Below are 19,987 nucleotides of genomic sequence, written 5' to 3'. Positions count from 1 at the left end.
CAACAAAATGTTCCATGAGGAGGAAATGAAAAACAACAATGTAGGTCAGCAAAGGGAGGAACTACCTTAAGAAAAATCCATTCAAAGGAGAAACCAAGCCAAGATAAAAACCAAAATAAGCCCAAATGACTAGGAATACAAATCATATCTCAATAATAACCCTGAACGTTAATGGCCTAAACTCATCCATCAAAAGACATAGACTGGCAGAATGGATTAAAAAGAAAGACCCAACAATATGTTGTCTTCAAGAGACTCATCTCATAGAAAAAGACATCCACAGACTAAAGGTGAAAGGATAGGAAAAAAACCTACCATGCACACGGACTCAGTAAAAATGTGGGGGTTTCCATCCTTATATCAGATAAAGTGGGCTTCAAGCCAAAGTTAGTCAGAAGAGATAAAGAAGGACATTTCATACTGCTTAAGGGAACCATAAATCAGGAAGACATAATGATAGTAAATATTTATGCCCCAAACAACAGTGCATCCATGTACATCAAACAAATCTTTCTCAACTCCAGGAATCAAATAGACCATGACACAATAATTTTGGGTGACTTTAACACACTGCTGTCACCACTGGATAGATCTTCCAAACAAAAACTAAACAAAGAAACCATAGAATTCAATAACACAATCAATAACCTAGAATTAACAGCCATATATAGAATGTTCGTTTCATCAACAAGTGAACACACTTTCTTCTCAGCAGCACATGGAACCTTCTCGAAAATAGACCATGTGTTACGCTAAAAAGTAGCCCTTAGGAAATGCAAAAAAATAGAGATACTGCCTTGCATTCTATCACATCATAATGGAATGAAATTAAAAATCAATGACAAAAAAGAAATTACTCCAACACCTGAAGAATAAATAATATGCTACTGAATGAAGCACAGATAACAGAAAACATCAGGGAGGAGATAAAAAAATTCTTAGAGGTCAATGAGAATGATAATACAACATATCAAAATCTCTGGGACACTATGAAAGCGGTATTAAGAGGAAAATTCATTGCATGGAGCACATTCAAGAAAAGAATGAAAAGTCAACGACTAAATGACCTAATATTACAGCTCAAAGCCCTAGAAAAAGAAGAACAGAACAACAGCAAAAGTAGTAAAAGACAGGAAATAATAAAAATCAGAGCTGAAATCAATGAAATTGAAACAAAAGAAACCTCAAAAAACTGACAAAACAAAAAATTGGTTCTTTGAAAAAGTAAACAAAATAGACAAACCCTTAGCCACACTAACAAAGAGAAAGGAGAGAGAAAACTCAAATTACAAAAATTTGTGATGAAAACAGAAATATCATGACAGACACCACTGAAATACATAACATAATGAGAAGCTATTTTGAAAATCTATATTCCAACAAAATAGAAAATACCAAAGACATCGACAAATTTCTAGAGAAATATGCTCCTCCCAAACTGAACCAGGAGGACATACACAATTTAAACAGATCAATATCAAGCAATGAAATAGAAGAAGCCATCAAAAGCCTACCATCCAAGAGAAGCCCAGGACCAGACAGATTCTCAGCCGAGTTCTACAAGACCTTCAAAGAAGAGCTCATTCCAATACTTCTCAAAGTAGTCCAGGAAATAGAAAACGAGGGTACCCTACCAAACTCATTCTATGAAGCTAATATCACCCTCATACCCAAACCAGGCAAAGACACATCAAGGAAAGAAAATTTTAGACCAATATTCTTGATTAATATAGATGCAAAGATCCTTAACAAAATATTGGCACACTGTATCCAAAAACATATTAAGAAAATTATACACCACAATCAAGTTAAATTGGAATGCAAGGATGGTTTAACATCTGTAAATCAATAAACGTAATCCATCATGTCAATAGACTTAAGGATAAGAATCATATGTTTATTTCAATTGACACAGAAAAAGCATTCAACAAAATACAACACCCCTTCATGCTCAAAACACTAGAAAAAATAGGGATGGTAGGAACATACCTGAACATTGTAAAGGCTATTTATGCTAAGCCCATGGCCAACATCATTCTTAATGGAGAAAAACTGAAATCATTTCCTTTAAAAATGGGATCAAGACCAGGATGTCCTCTTTCACCACTTCTATTCCACATTGTCCTCAAAACTCTAGCCAGAGCAATTAGACAGACTAAAGAAATTAAAGGGATACGAATAGGAAAAGAGGAACTTAAGCTGTCACTATTTGTGGATGACATGATTCTATATTTAGAGGATCCAAAAACCTTCTCCAGAAAACTTCTAGACCTCATCAATGAATTCAGCAAAATAGCAGGCTATAAAATCAACACACATTAATCTAAAGCATTTTTATACACAAACAATGAAACATCTGAAAGGTAAATGAGGAAAACAACTCCATTTGCAATAGCCTCAAAAAAAAAATAAAATACTTGAGAATCAATCTAACAAAAGAGGTAAAAGATCTCTACAATGAAAACTACAGAACATTGAAGAAAGAAATTGAGGAAGACCTTAGAAGATGGAAAGATCTCCCATATTCTTGGATAGGCATAATTAATATTATCAAAATGGCCATACTTCCAAAGGCACTATACAGATTTAATGCAATTCCAATTAAAATCCCTATGACATTTCTCATAGAAAAAGAAGAAGCAATCATAAAATCCATCTGGAAGAACAAAAGACCCAGAATAGCCAAAGCAATCCTGGGCAGGAAGAGTGATGAGGGAGGTATCACTATAACAGACCTTAAACTCTATTATAGGGCACTAGTAAAAAAATGGCTTGGTACTGGCACCAAAATAGACAGGTAGTTCAATGGTACAGGATAGAAGACACAGAGACATACCCATGTAAGTACAGTAACCTCATATTAGACAAGGGTGCCAAAAACTTACACTGGAGAAAAGATAGCCTCTTCAACAAATGGTGCTGGGAAAACTGGAAATTCATATGCAGCAGAATGAAACTAAACCCCTATCTCTCACCCTGCACAAAACTCAACTCAAAATGGATCAAGGACCTTGGAATCAGACCAGAGATCCTTCATCTTATAGAAGAAAAAGTAGGTCCAAATCTTCAACACGTCAGCTTAGGATCAGACTTCCTTAACAGGACTCCCATAGCACAAGAAATAAAAGCAAGAATCAATAACTCTCAGCCTGTACAAAACTCAACTCAAAATGGATCAAGGATCTAGGAATTAGACCTGAGACCCTTCACCAAATAGAAGAAAATGTAGGCCTGAATCTCCGTCATGTTGGCTTAGGACCAGATTTCCTTAACAAGACGTAGCACAAGACATAAAAGCAAGAATCAATAAATGGGATAGATTCAAACTAGAAATTTTTTTCTCAGCACAGGAAACAATCAATAATGTGAAAAGAGAGCCTACAGAGTGGGAGAAAATCTTTTCCACACACACTTCAGACAGAGAGCACTCATCTCTGAAGTTTATAAAGAACTTAAAAAACTTTACACCCAAAATACAAAGAACCAATAAATGGGTTAAGGAAATGGGCAGACACTTCACAGAAGATGATACACAAGTGATCAACAAATATATGAAAAAGTGCTCATCATCCCTAGTAATTAGAGAAATGCAAATTAAAACCACACTAAGATTACATCTAACTCCAATTAGAATGGCTATTATCAAGAACACAAGCAATAAGAAGTGTTGGCATGGATGTGGGGAAAAAGGCACACTCATACATTGCTGGTGGGGTTGCAAATTGGTACAGCCACTCTGGAAAGCAGTATGGAATGGACCCACCATTTGACCCAGCTATCCCACTCCTCAGTTTATACCCAAAGAACTTAAAATCAGCAGACTACAGTGATGCAGCCACATCAATGTTCACAGCTGCTCAATTCACAATAGCTAGATTGTGGAACCAACTTAGATGTCCTTCAACTGATGAATGGATAAAGAAACTGTGATATATATACACAATGGAATATTACCCTGACATAAAGAATAATAAAATTATGGCATTTGCTGGTAAATGAATGAAGTTGGAAAATATCGTGCTACGTTAAATAGGCCAAGCCCAAAAAAACAAAGGCTGAATGTTTTCTCTGCTAAGTGGATGATGATACATAAAGGGAGGAGTTGGGGGGAGCGCAAGAGAAGAATGGAGGCACATTGGATTGTGTATAGGGAAATGGGGTGGGAGTGGATAGGGGAAGGAATGATAGTGGACGGAGACAGACATTATCACCCTATGTACATGTATGATTACATGAGTGGTGTGCATCTGCATTGTGTACAACCATAGAAATGAAAAGTTGTACCTCATTTGTGTACAATGAATCAAAATGTGTCTGTAAAAATAAAAAATATTTTAATAAAAAAATAAAGAATTCAAACTGCAGGCCAAAAAAAGTGGACAAATGATGTGAATAAATATTTATCCAAAGGAGACAAATATCTCACGAGTATATGAAAAATGCTAAATATCAATGATCTTTAGGGAAATTAAGAACAAAAACACAATTAGATACCATTTCACCCAAATTAGAATGGCTAGTATTAAAATGGTAAATAAATAAATATGTTGTTTAAGAAGAAAGGGGAACTCTTACACAGTGTTGATTTCAGTGTGAAGTAGTACAGTCATTATAGATGACAGTATGGTGATTACTCAAAAAATTAATAATAGAACTATCATGTCATCCAGAAATTCTACTGCTGTGAATATATCCAAATGAAAGGAAATCAGTAGGTTGAAGAGATATCTGCACTCACATGTTTACTACAGCACTATCTCCAAAAGCAAAGATATGGAGTAAACTTAGGTGTCCAAGAATGGATGAATGGATAAAAATACACGTGGTACAGGGCTGAGGTTGCAGCTCAGTGGACTTAGTGGTAGAGTGCTTAGCTAGCACGTGTAAGGCACTGGGTTCAATCCTCAACACCACATCAAAATAAATAAAATAAAGGTATGGCGTCCATCTAAAAAAAGATGTGGTATAGATACATAATGGAATGCTGTTCAACTATAAAAAGACATTCTATCATTTGCAGTAACCTGGATGAAGTGGGAGGACATCGGGTTAAGGACAGCAACTGGAAACAGAAAGACAAGTACCACATGTTCTTACTAATATGTGGAAGCTAAATAAGTTGATATCATAGAAGTAGAGTGTAGAAAAGTGGTTACCAAAAGCTGCGAAGGGTAGAGTGGTAGGAGGATAGACAGAGATTGGTGATTGAGTATAAAAAAATGCATAGAGATAGGAGGAATAAGTTTAGTATTCTATAGCACAGTAATGATATTTAACAGTTATTTATTGTGTATTTAAAGAAAGGATTTCAAATTTTTGCAACTCAAATAAATAATACATGTTTGAAATGATGCCTATGATAATTATAGTGATTAGACATTACAATTACAGAAATGCATCAAAATATCAATATACCCCACAAATAGATACAATTGTTATGTCAGTTTAGATTTTAAACCCAAATTATCTTATTATGAATGTCTTGATTTTTATTTCTATTTTACACTACCATTAAGGCTTTAAATTGGTGATTTTGAAATTATATGTAAGTAGCTTATATAGTGATGAAATTTTTATCATGGTAAAATGCATGTAACATAAAATTTACTATTTGAATTATTTTAAGTGTGTGCGTCAAGTATATTAATTACATTCACATTGATCATAAAATATTTCTCACGACAAAGAGGAATTATGATGTTACGGTTATAGAATTTTATTTTGCTAAAGAGGACAATATAGGAACAACTATCAATACCTAAGTAAATCAATAGATTAGGTAATAGTTTTTATCAAAAATAGGTTCCCGATTTGAAAATTCCCACTGTATTTCTCTAAAAGAATATCAATGTTTCTAGTAAACACAAGCTGAAATACTTAGGAATTAAAGGACTATATTCCTAAACCTTATTCTCAACTTATGCTATTGGAGAGTGAGAATAAATGAACAAGGTGACCTTTTTTTCAATGTAAAGAGCGGTGAACTCTGAAAACTGCCTCCTCCTAAGTCCTCATGGTGATGCGTTTAATAATTAACCAGTATAGAATCTGTTATCAGAGTATAAAATACACAAATCATATCTAAGATTAATCATTATTAATATTGCTTAAAACATAATCTTGCAGGCAAGAATGGACTCCTATTGTGGTTTCTTTCCAGCTGACCACAGACCTTGCTCAGTAAAACACACATGTGGGTGAGCACATGTACACACACACACACACACACACACACACACACACATATGAATTCCCTGCACCACACGCAGCATTCTACTCCTCCTCCATCACCAGGAACCCTCCTCTCCAGGAGGTGTGTCCCCTATGCTGCTGTCATTCTGCCTCAGTACCTGTTGCTGCTCTTTAGACCCAAATTGAACTTGTGTCTTTGATTGCCATTTAACTTCATTTGTGATATTTGCTTCAAATCATGCAGTAAAAAATGCAAGAGACAAGAAATGCCCTCTTCTTTGCTAAATAGCAGTGTTGAATGGGACATTTGTATTTTCTCTATAAATTTTATTCATATTTTTCTTGAGAGGGTGTGTTTACGCTCTGGAGACATTCATGATTCAAAACTCTACTTCTCTATGAGACAGGGTCTCTGATTCTCCCCTTTACCTCATTAATTCCTTGTGGAGAGATCTAAGGGAATTGGGTCCACCCCATAAAACAATATCAAAAGTTGATGCATCCCACTCTCTGATCTCAGTACTCTGGCCCCATCAGACAAATTATTGAGGTTAAAATTCTCAGAGGCAATGAACTCACAGAGATTTTCACAGCCACACAGATAAGGAGCGACAAGGCGGAGAGGTAGATCTGGAGTCGCTTCCCTCCAAATCGCTTCCTGAGATATTCTGGCATGGTCATCACCTACAGAGACAGACATCAACAGGAATTCATCTTCAGACCTATTGCATTCAGATTAGCCAACGCTCATTAAGCTCCTATGGGTAGTTAAATAGTGCACATGGTGCCTTGGAAATATAGGGTGAGAAAGGCACAGTTCCTTGGTAAGAAGGCAAAGCTAGAATGAACACAGACACTGGTAGCAGACCATCTTGGGTGATCCTCCCAACCCCACCATCTACCAGATCTTATGATCTTTGACAAATGACAATATTTGTTAATCTCTATTTTCTCTTCATCTATAAAGTGGGAATTTAATTAAGTACCTACAAGAACACCAAATGCCTGGTAGACACTCAGCAAATTCTTTTTATTTTACCAATAAAGCAATCCATTAAAAACAATATTACTTGCAAGTAATGAATAATTAAGATTACACAATGCACTGATAATTGAAATAATTGCAAATTTTCACTTGGGTATTTATTTATTTATAGGGATTATTTAATTATAGAGACTACCATAAAATTCCTACTTAGAGAAATACCTGTGGCTTTCATTACTGAAGTACAAGATTAAATATACAATCTTTTATCACATCAGTGGTATCACCTGAAAATAGAATTTGTAATTAAAAGGGATGCAGGGCTGAAACCCTGACCAAGGAAAGAGTGAAGAAAAAGTGTGTAAAATGTATGCATGTGTGTAACAAATGCTTGCTTAAGATATTAGCATGGATAAAAGAGAGCCAGGTGCTGTGTATCTGGCAATGGGGAAAAGGGCTCAGGAGTATTTCAAAAATCTTCAAAGTTGCCCCTTCTATCACAGGCCCAGAAGCTTAGGAGGACAGAATGCTTTAGGGACTGGACCTGGTGTCATCTCCATGGGTTTGCTGCCCAGGGCCACCTCAGTAATCTGCTCCACACAACCCACTACATTGCTTCGCTGCCATATCAGTGGCTTAATTAGGACCAAGCACAGCTCATGCTGTCACTACAAAGGAAGCAAGCATAGGGCCTTGGTGGCAATCATCTGGTGCTAATTCTGCAGGCATGAAGAATACAAGAACTATAGAGTAGGGGCTGGGGAGATAGCTCAGTTGGTAGAGTGATTGCCTCGCAAGCACAAGGCCCTGGGTTCAATCCCCAGCACCAAAAAAAAAAAAAAACTATAGAGTAATGGGGAAAGATTTCAAAGGAAAGCTTGGGAAGCTGGGAAGAGGTCAGCCACAAGGATGGAGCCACCAGTCTAATGACTAATGGAGCCCTGGGTGGAGCCAAAACCAGTACCCTAGAACTGTAGAGAGAACAGCAAAATGCAATATAGGTCCAGAAATGCTGCAGGAACTTGACTCCAATCCCTAAGAGTTACCTCATAGAAAACAGAACCTAGCCAAGTCACAGCAGCAGAGCTATCCAAGGACCTGAGGTTAAGGATTTAATTTTTGACCTGCTGGTTTTCTATGTCAATCAGACCTGTGAGTTCTTTCCTTTGGTCAATCTCTATCCTTTGGAATTTGAATACTTATCTCAGTCCCACCATTGTATCTCAGAAGAAAATAACTATTTTATTTTTCAAGCACACACTGAAAGGAGTTTGCCTCAAGTCTCAGATGGGACGTTGGACTTGCACTTTTGAAATGATGCTTCATTGGGGCTATTCCTATGGAATGAATGTATTTCACATTGTAAGGCAGATAAGAACTTTGAGGACTAGGGAGCAAATGCTGTGGTGTGGTTATGATTTGTCACTCAAAGGTTCATGTGCTAGAAATTTTGTCCCTAGGGTGGTATATGTTAAAGTGATCGAATCTTTAAGAGGTGGAAACTAGTGGCTAGCAAATATGTTATGGGAGTTCCACTCTCATGAATGGATCAGTGGGTTAATCCTCATGAATGGATTGGGTTACTTCTTAAGAGAGTGAGTTGTTACAAAGCAAGGCCACCCCACATGCCTAGCCCCTTCTGCTTGCAACCATTTCCTTTTCTGACATCTTCAAAGGATGCAATCACCATGCTCTTGAACCCTAAGAATTGTTAGCTAAATAAACCTCTTTTCTTTATAAAGACTTAGCCTGAGGAATTTTGTTAAAGCAACACAAAATGAACCAAAACAGAAACCTAAAGGCACAAAACTCAACCATTTCCAAAGAGAACTCATTGTTCTCTTTGTTATTCATTATGTGGCTTCCCTCTGGAAAATACTTGTTCCATGAATGGTGTCCTCATGCATTCAGGTTATTCAGCTTCATTCCACAGAATTCCTCTTACGCTTCTTTATATACTATCTCTTATCTGCAGTCACACCTGTCACCCCTACCTGCAGTGCAGTTCCTCTTCCTTTCTGCTTCCTTCCTACAGCCTCTGAAGCAGGTTGTAAACAATTTCCTTTTGTGGACCCCTTCTCAATTTTATTGTCAATTCAGTCGTCCTTAGTTGTATGCATGGAAATTCCTAAAACATGAATTTGATCATGACCCTTGAATGCCTGAAACCTACATTGCCCATTTCTAGGAAGACACAGGGTAGTTTTTAAGTCTAGAATATGTATCAGCCTTTCACAGTGGAGCTTCACCTTCACCTATAAACTGATCTCCATCTCCCACCACCCTCCCCCATACACTCTCTATTTTACACTCACCTACAAATACTCCAGGCTTAGGAATTTTTAGCTTCCATGTATTGTTTTCTCTGACTATCCATTATCTCATTTTTCTTTCTACAGAAAACTTCTGAGAAGTTTTCCTTAAAGCACATGGGTGACCCCAACTTCAGGGTTCCTGCACCAGGCTGACTTCTACCATGATGGTCATTGTGCAGGGCCACTAAGATTTCTTACCTGGTTGCAGTCACAGTCTACACTGGGAGCCCTTCTAGGAAAGGAATATAGTTTTTGTTGCCTGTATGTTCTTAGCAGCAGACTGAGTACCCAAATCGTGATTTAAATGAAACAATGAATGGATAAAAAAATGTCTAGAGATACACCTGAGAGATTTACCATGAACATCTGAGGATACTCACCCCTCCCTTGATGTAGATGGGGACAAAGATCCACCCTAGAACCAACACCATAAACATGGCCTGCAAGGAACAAAGTGTAAAGTTAAAGAGGCTTGGCTTGTGGGACTTATTGTTTCATGACCTCTGAATCTGAAAAAAAAAAAAGTTTGCTTAGAACCTGTCCCATTCAAATAATTATGATCCTCAGACAACTGTGGGTTCCTTTCCTGTGTCTGTTTGACTCAGAAGTCGCTTTTCTGGGACTTAGGATGTGAAGATGGATAGTTTTAAAAAAAAAATAAAAAATAAGAGATCTGAGTCTAGATTGACTACTAGAAGATTATTCAATTTTTGTCAAAAATCCTTATTCTTGCCAGAATTATTTACTGAATGACAAAGCAACAAGAAAGAAATTTAGAGATAGAAGAATATTCCTGGTGCTCCTGACATCTTGAGTGTATGTTTGTGTATATCATAATATACTAATAACAATATAATAAAGCATCATATGCAATGTATACAAAGAGGTTTTAATACATAATTTATTCCACTCTTACAAAGAGGGAAGGCAAGTGTGATAAGCAGTTATTCCTATCTTATTGGGTGCAAATTGAGAATCATAGAGATTAGTAATGCTTAAGGTCACAGACTAAAAGTGGAACAGCTGAGTTATCTGCAGTCTGATAATGACACCCAGCTGGACCATATGTCATTCTGAATAGGACTCCAGAGGCAGAGTCCAAAGCACTATCGACACAAAACTCTGTCCACAAAGCATATCTGGAGGTCCGGTACATAATGGAGTCCTTGATATTACTAAAGTAATATTAGGGGCAGAATTTCAATAAGGGAAGAGCAAAGGCATTTGTGATGACTCAAGGTCAACTTTCTAAGGTCATCAAGGGATGGTCTTTTAAACTCTCAAAAGGATACAATTTGCAACACAAGCATCTTTCTCTGGCCAATGCACATGCACATGAACATATAAACACAAGAAAGGATTAAAGAACAAGAACAACAAAAACAAACTCAGGCTACTCAGGAACTATTTATGGCACATTTACCACACACCCAGCCATGGGATAGATGTAGAGTGGCATGATTGGAAGAGAGGACATTGTCCTTGTCCTTAGAGAACTTAGGGTCTGACTAAGGGGACATGGCTCTTACCAGTGCAGTGACAACAGAACCTTTAGCAACTCAATCACAAAGTCTTGAGATTCTGCCTATTATCTCTCAAGTCATTTGCCTCTCACTCCAACCATTACTGCCTCCATCTGGCCCCACTTGGACAATTTGTGTTCATCTTTCTGGCATCCATGCTGGGAAGCTCCCCTGACATGTGCAAGTGCTACCCATTCCCCGTAATGGATGCGCCCCAATGAGATCCCTCAATACACCGTCAATTCTTCTCTCCCAACACTTTCTACACTTAGTGGTGCATGCCTGTTTCTTCAACTGGAATGTAAGCTTTACAAAAGGAATCATTGCTTTTACAATTTCTTGTTCCTTGCATCCAGCTCAGGGCTTCACACAAAGTGTCCAGAAAAGATAGATAGAAGTAGAGGGAAATTGTGGTGGCCCAGCGAAAGAAGGGATCCAATCGTATAGAAATGACATGTGCAGTGGGAATAGCTGCTTGACAAAACCTCAGAGGTGAGTGATAATGTGACTGGAATTGCCTTGGCATAATGGGATTATAGAGGCACAGAAAGTTAAATAAAAGCTGGATTAGGGAGAGGAAAATTAAATTTTATTCAACCAAAGAGGAATACAATTTCTACAGACTCCCCAAAAACCTGGGATTTAGGTTTGAGTAAAATATCTTGATATGGGTGTGATTTAAAGAAAAAAGCCAACAACGTCACTTACATTCCATTCATCTGCTACAACAGCAATTCCCGAAGCTGCTGCTGTCCCAGCCAGGCCCACAAAGTGGTCACTGCCAATGTTACTGGCGAAGAGAGAGGCACCCATCTGGAAGGCAAGAGAAAAGACCAGGGTTCAGATGAAAAGATCGAACTCAGACTCCTTCAAATCCGAGAGCCATTTACATGTTTCTATCACTATTCCCTAGAGAAAGGGACATTAATCAATGTTCCATGGGCACCATTTTTTTTTGTATGACCCATAATGAGAAGAATTTTTTTTCATTTTTGAATGGTTAAAATAGTTACAAATAAAAAATTGTGAAAAGTGGAATATGAAATTCAAGGTTCAGCGCCCCTATAAAATTTATCAGAACACAACCATGCCCATTGGTTTACACATTTCCCATGGGTGTTTTTTGCTACAATGGCAGTTATATGAAATAGATTACATAGCCCATAAATAAGAAAATACTTAAAATCAGGCCTTTTTCAAAAGAGATTTTTACTCATTCCTTAAGGGATCATTAATCCATCTATTTAAAAGCTCTGAGTTGAGCATGCCCTTGGCTCAGACTTTCTGTCATTTCTTGCCCCTTGAATCAGCAACAGGGACCCAATGTTGATTAGAAGAGAATTCCTCTCTATCCTTCCAACACACATCCTTATTTTTATTCATCTCCCTTTCCTTGGAATTATCTGCTCTTTTTAAGATTGACAGATGAAGAGAAATCCTCTGAGTGAACATAGATTAACAGAAGTCATGACCAAATAGAATGTGTGTTCCCAGGTTTTCAGAGCTCTGTAAAATCACTTCTTCTATTCAGATATTTGGGACCAGAGAAGTGATTGAGCTGACTTATGATTATGAAGTTGATTGAGCTTTGAATGTTTCACAAAATGATAGTAAGAAGGCAATGTCTAATTGGACACCCCAAATAACAATTGATATTCAGCTTATAACTGGTCTGTTTCATTAACCCTGGCCAGGTTATTTCCCAATCTCCATTTCCTCTGATACTATTTACATGAGTAAGCATATCTGTGAAAAATAATTTATTGAGCACTCACTTATAATCAGTTCTGATGCTCTCCAAGTTCATAGGGAAAGATACAGTCTTTGCTGAAATGGAAATCTGACTGGGGGGGCCACATTAAAACCCAGAAGGAACACCCACTGGTCAAGACTCAAAGACGAATCACTATTTGCACCATCACAAAGAACAAAATCCACTATCGATAAGTGCATAGACCATAAGGAGTAGGCATTCAGGGCAATAGAAGATTGAGTTGGGAGCAAGTTGAGCATTGACAGAGGAGAGCACAGAGGAGAGATTCATTCAGACAAGAAGAACAGCATTAGCTCAGGATTGGGAGCAATGTAGGAATATGTGGAGAGAGTAAGAATGCAAGGCAGAAGATTATTTATGAAGATCAGGGGAAAAGCACTTGAGATAAAACTGAATTGGGGGCTCTTAAATTCCAGACTAAACCTATTCACATAAATGGTGACTCTATCTTTCTCCAGAATTATAGGGCACACACATGAGGCCAGAAGTCTAAGAAAACAGCCAAACCACATCAGAAATGACCAATATTACACTGTTTTCTTTATTCAATCTTAAACACAACTATAGGAAATTCATCTCCACAAAACTCTGGCCCACTTACCGGAAACCAGGTCATATCTCGACCAGCCAGGAAGAAGCCTCCAACAGTGCTTCGGTTGGTCTTCAGCATCGCCTGAACAGAAAAGAAGACATATGAAGGTAAAAGAAATTGCAGAGGCACAAAAGACCCCGGAGACCCCTCTTCTGGTCAGGGAGCTGACACTGATGTTTTCAGCACTGCTGCAGAGAAAAACAGTTTGCTGGAAACTGTATTAAAACAAAAACAAAAATGTTGGAGGACTTCAAAAGTATAGGTTCATAAAAAGTTAGAACTGCTATGACTTTAATAATGCATATTTCTCAACTCCATTCTAGCTGCTCTGTTTAATTTCATGTATGAAAGCAATGTGAGGTATTCTTCCAACTTTTAAAGAAAATTTGCAGCCTTAATCTCATTCCTAAAATGAAAGCATAAACATATATGAATTAAGTGTCCAACTCACTAAATCAGAAAGTGAAAAACATCAAATGATTACGATATAATAAAAATAACATCTTTGTTCATTATGCTAAACACTAAGCAGAATAAGCCTGAAATGACAAGTGCTGACTGTTCAAACTATAGAGTTGATAAGAGAGAATAATTTATTCAGTAAAAGCACTATTTATGTCACACATCACATGCAAGAAGAATGATTCAAATAAAAGAAATTAACATTATGAAAACTGTCCATATTATCTCAGTTTCTCATGTCGTACCTCTCCCACCCTGAGACATTTTCCCCCAGCTCTGGTGCCCAACCTGAAGCCCATTGGAATCCCACATACCCACAGCCCAACAGCCATCACCACAATGAAGTAGACAACAATGACAGAAATATCCGCAGCATTTTGGATGCGCCCTGACAATGCAGGCACTTCTGGGGTTTCAGCCGTGGTGGTGGGGCTTAATGTGTTGGCCATGGCGACAGGTGGTTCTGTCCCTATCCCAAGGATGGCTCCTTTCTTTATGTAAGCACTAAGTTAATTATCAGCCTTAGCAGGTGGAGCAAGATATCAGTCAGTTCCTGGGCATGGGGACCTTTAAACCTCTCAGGCTCTGAGACCGTGGTCCTGTAGTGATCAGTGCTAGCCTAGGAAGACTGTGTAAAAGAGGGGTGAAGAGTCAAAAATGGGGAAAGATTTGGAAGTGGAGAGTAGGGTGTTCATTGAGGGGAAAGACAAGATATTTAAGGAAATTTTAGTAGTTCAAGTGATGGCCAAGGATAGCTACAAAGAACCAAGGAGGAGAGAAGTAGGAAGGGGAAAGGGCCAGAGAAGTTTAGGAGGGACAGAGGTGATGATTCCTTACAAAACAGATTATGACCAAAATGTTTTATCCCTTGAGAGTGAAACTATTTATGCATTTCATGGGTTCCAAAGCTACATATTTCTCTGGAACAGGTACATAGATGGCCTCTACCTGACACATCAGGACCCTGGCAGCTCCCCTCAAGACTATAAGAATTCCAGGCAAATGAAGAAAAGTTGATCACTCTGAAAACTTAGATAAAGCTATTACTGTGTTTATCCTGTGTTCTCTGGCAACTAGTGAGGGTGAGCCTTTTTGTGCATTTATAAATGTGATTGAATTGTCTCCTAAAAATTGGCAATTCATATTCCTTTGGTATTTTCTTACTGCATGTTTAATTTATCTTTCAAATATATGATTAATCTATACACACTCCTTCAATGACTTAAGAGATATTGACCACTTATCTATTTTATGTTGAAAAAATTTCCTAGTATTTCCTTTTTTATTAGAGCATTAAAATTATACATGGTATTTGAGTTCCTTTTGACAAAATCACACATGCAAGGAATTTGATTTCAATTCCCATTCTTCTCCCTTTCCCCCTCCTTATCCCTCCCTCTATTCTCCCTTCTCTATTCTACTAAACTTCCTTTCTTCTATATATACATAAAGGTAAAATTCCTTTTGCTACTTTTATATGCAAATGTAACACAATTTTGTTAAATTCATTCTAAATTTCTTCCCCTTTCCCTTCCTTACTCCCTCACCCTTGTTCTCCTTCTTCCATTCTGCTTATCTTTCCTATATCTCATTTCAGTCAAAATGGCAAAAGAACACAAAAAATAATAAATTCTGGCAAAGGTGTGTAGAAAGTCTCACTCTTAACATTGTTGGTGGGACTGCAAAATAGTATGACCACTCTGGAAAGCAGTATGGCGATACCTCAAAAAAACTAGGAATGGAACCACCATATGAGCCAACTATCCCACTTCTCAATAACCAAAAGAAGTAAAATTAGCATACTATAATGACACAACCATTTCAATGTTTATAACACCACAATTCACAATAATCAAATTATGGAATCTTCAAAGTGCAATGAACAGATGTATGGATCAAGAAAATGTGGTATACATACACAATCGCATTTTACTCCGTCATAGAGAAGAATGAAATGATGGCATTTGCCGGTAAATGGATGCAAATGGAGAAAATCATGCTAAGTGCAATAAACCAATGCCAAAGAAACCATAAACTGAATGTTCTCTCTAATATGTGGATGCTAAAACATAAAAAGGGAGAAAGAGGGATGAATAGAAGTTCACTGGATTAGACAAAAGAGAATGAAGGGAAGGGAGAGGGATGGGAATAGAGAAGTCAGTAGAATGAATTGAACGTAACTTTCCTATGTTCATATATGAATACGTGACCGGTGAAACTCCACTTCATGTACAATCACAAGAATGTGATCCTATAGAATAAGTTATACTCCATGTATGTACAATATGTTGAAATACACTCTACAGTCATGTATATCTAAAAAGAACAAATTAAAAATAAATAATTTAAAAATTAAAAAGAAGAAGAAAAGAGAGGGGGGAAAAAGGCCTGAGGACCAGGCATGCTGGTGCAGGACTTTAATTCCAGTGGCTCAGGAGCCTGAGGCAGGAAGATCATGAGCTCAAAGCTAGCCTCAGCAACTTAGCAAGGACCAAAGCAACTTAGAGAGACCCTGTCCTCTACATAAAATATTAGAAAGGGCTGGGTATGTGGTTCTGTGGTTAAGTAGCCCTGCGTTCAATCCCTAGTACAAAAAATCTCATATTGGACCATTTTATAAAAGGAAGATATTGCTCATTGTTTCCAGGACACTATATCTGCTTTTGACTCCATTCACTGGGAGGTTCTGGAATCCTCTACTTGGGATGGGAGTTGCGGTTAGAGAAGAGGTCTATAGTGTTTGGATTTTGAAAAGGATGGAGTGTACAGGTTAAACGGCCAGTTGTAAAGGTTAAGGGGAGAGTAATTGAAGAGGCAAGCACAGGGGCTGGTACAGTAAGAAGTGGCTCCTGTGGGAAAGCCAGTTCAGTTTTATTATCTATTCCAGGGATATATCAAGTTACATTAGGTTATGTTAGTGCAGTTAGCTTTGTCCATGTACAGATCATATAACTTGCTTGCTTCTCAGAGTCCAGTAGTACCAAATGTCTTTATAATAAGATGATGTCTCCAGGCCTCAAGGACAGAGAAGTTGCAGAGTGTTTCTAAGCCAGACAAACAGAAGGCCTTATTGTCCTGAGGAGGGTGCTCACTCAAGGACTTATGCTCCTCTCTACTTTGTCATGGCCTGAACCTCTGAATGAAGTGAAGTGAGGAGGCTGGGAAAAAGCACTAAGACTATTTAAAGTGCAACCACTATCTGCAGGTGAAAGTGTGTGCTTTTTTGTTGGTGTTTTTTCTGGATCCCTCACAAACTCTTGAAGTAAACTTAGCTAAGTTCAGTAATTAGAATAAATAACACTTAATGAGTGTTGTCTCTGGGTACACCTTATCTAAGCAACCAACCCACCTCTATCAGAATGATTATCACTCCATTCCTTCAGCTCTGGAAAATTGGGACTGAAAAATAGTGAATGGCTTGCCTTAGGTAACATCGCTTTCCAGCACAGAGTTGGGATGTCACAAAGAAAGCTTTTAAAAAGCTTTTGATTATTGAAAATGCAGATTCCCAGTTTCATACTTATCATACCTGACTTGGTCTATCCAAGATAGAGCCCAGGAATCCATATTTTTAACAAGCTCCTGTGTAATGATAATGTAGCCTTAATATACACACTTTTAAGGAAACAGAACCATGGAAGCAAGCCAATCTCCATGATTTGACATGCCCACTTCACTAGTGTCAGCTGATAATGTTTGGAAATTTTACTTGCAACAATTAGAAAAATACTGAAGGAGATGGCTTTGCATAGGTGATACTCCTTGACTGGGACCCTGGTTGATGACTGGCATTTGCCAAATGAACCAGCAAGAGGCTTGGTTACCAATGTTGTCTTACTTGGAAACCAGACATGTAATCAAAAGCAATTGGTCAGAACGGATCCATTTGTTTGTTTGTTTGTTTATACCAGGGATTGAACCCAGGGGTGCATAACCACTGAGCAATATCGCCAATCCTTTTTTTTTTCTTTTTGTTTTGAGACAGGTTGGATTTGAACTTGCAATCCTACTACCTCAAGCTCCTGAGCTGAGGATTACAGGCCTGTGCCACTGTGCCTGACTTGGATCCATTTTTTTCTGTGAACATCTCCCTCACCCCGCACTCAGGCAAAACAGACTTTCTAATTAACTCAGCCTTTTTTGTCACAAAACTAACTGAGAACATACATTTCATTTCATTTATGAGGAGGTATAAAAAATGCTAAACATGCTGTCCCACTCCTCAGTATTTACCCAAAAGAACTAAAATCAGCATGCTACAGCAATACAACCACTTCAAAGTTTATAGAAGCATAATTCACAATAGCTAAATTATGAACTCAACCTGGATGCCCATCAACAGATAATTGGATCATGAAAATGTGGTATATATACACAATGGAGTTTTACTCAACCATAAAGAAGAATACAATTATAGCATTTGCTGGTAAATGGATAGAAATGGAGAACATCAGGCTTAGTGAAATAAGTTAGATCCAGAAAATCAAGAACTGAATGTTTTATCTCATATGTGGAAGCTAGAACAAAATAAGGGAAAGAAGGCAGTTGGGGAAGAAATTAGATATCATAAAGATGTAGGGAAGATCAGTGGAGTAGAAGAAGAAGAACAAGAGGGAGTGAGGAAGGAAGAGAAAGGGGATGAAATATGGAATGAATTTAATGGAATCATGGTATATACATATATAAAGATACCAAAGGGACTTTCACCTTTAAGTATATGTAGAACATATCAATCAAAAATAAATAAATAAAGGCATGAACAGAAGATAAGTAGAGTAGAGGGAGGAGAATAGGGGGAAGGGAGAAGGAAAGAAAAGGGGGGTCAGGGGGTTAAGATCAATTTCCTTGCATGTACGAATTTGTCAAAATGAACCCAAATACTATGTATAATTATAATACTCTAATAAAAAATACAAGGATGAAGAGAAACAAAAAGAATGCTAAAGAAAGGAACCATACAAAAGATTTTAAATATGAAAAACAAATAATAATTAAAATTATAATACAATGGACAGTAAAATAATTCTCGAGGATTTGTTTTTAATGTAAGGTTAAGTATAATCCAAATAGGTAATAACATTTTTTTTCATTTTTTTAATAAAGACATAACTACATTAAAAGAAACCCAATTAAAACCCAATCACTTTAACAATGATAATTTAAAAATGCTGAACATGGCAAATGAAGCTAGGAATGTTTCTCATGCTGGAAACATAAGAAACATGAGCTGGACTCAGACTCCAGGGTATATTAGAAGGACTAAGAGTTAGAGAGAGGGCCTGAAGCCTTCTAATGCATCCCTGTCTCATGCGACCCAGCTGAGGTCAGAGCCAGTAACCTCAGGAGACAGTTTTCCATTACTATAACAAAACACCATAGGAAAAAAACTTAAAAAGAGGAAAATTTTATCTTGACTCATAGTTTCAGAAGTTTTAGTCCATGGTTTCTTTGTTCTCTTGCTCAGGAATCTGATTCAAGTTAAATTCAAGATATTCAAACCATCTTGCTAGGTGCTTTAGAAAAATTACTCTGGTTGCAGAGCTATTGGGGGAGCAGGAACTCTACTGATTTACTCGGTGGGGAACTAGACTAAATTTCTAAGTATATTTAATAAACCTTTATGAATACCTATATCTGGTGCAACTATTTAAAATAGTCATAAATAGACACCTAAATAGTGGTCATTCAAAATAGGGGTGGGTCTGATCCAGGTACAGTGTTTGGGAAATGAGGACTTTGGAATCAAGGTGCAAAAGAGGATCTTGACAGAATGGCTCAACTTACCTGAACCTCAGCTTCCTTGACTGAAAAACAAAAACAAGAACACTCTGCCCCCATTGTGACCTTGATCTGACCTATGTCTGGCTTTCCACTTGCTACTGCTCCATCCACTGTGGTCACACACTCAGGCCTTCTTCTATCTCCATCTCTCCAATTTATGCCTAAGACCTTTGCTTTGTAGTCCCTCTTCCTAGAAGGTGCTTCCCCAGATCCTGCCAGAGTTGGATGCTCTTCCTCAGTTTTGTAGAAAGCAGGTCAGATCCTTTCACAGTTCATTCTTTCACTCCCTGTATTTTTTGGGGGGGTGGGGGCGGTGCTGGGGATCGAACCCAGGGCCTTGTGCTTATAAGGCAAGCACTCTAC

General features: G+C 37.7%; 1 protein-coding gene across 1 annotated transcript in view; it reads right to left on the bottom strand.

Annotated features, from left to right (window-relative positions):
* Positions 1–14,292, bottom strand: part of LOC306667238 (solute carrier family 5 member 4-like) — a gene marked incomplete at both ends in the record, with an annotated part of 90,098 nt that extends 75,806 nt beyond the window's left edge. The window contains 5 exons of the mRNA XM_079149714.1: positions 6,772–6,876; positions 9,873–9,932; positions 11,724–11,828; positions 13,391–13,462; positions 14,158–14,292. Coding sequence (XP_079005840.1) covers positions 6,772–6,876; positions 9,873–9,932; positions 11,724–11,828; positions 13,391–13,462; positions 14,158–14,292 — 477 coding nt within the window. The remainder of the gene's footprint in view (positions 1–6,771; positions 6,877–9,872; positions 9,933–11,723; positions 11,829–13,390; positions 13,463–14,157) is intronic.
* Between the last annotated feature and the right edge of the window lie 5,695 nt (positions 14,293–19,987).

The sequence above is a fragment of the Sciurus vulgaris genome (assembly GCF_902686455.1).
Source record: "Sciurus vulgaris genome assembly, chromosome: 8".
Classification (NCBI taxonomy): Eukaryota; Metazoa; Chordata; class Mammalia; order Rodentia; family Sciuridae; genus Sciurus; species Sciurus vulgaris.
This window is presented reverse-complemented; position numbering and strand designations above follow the sequence as displayed.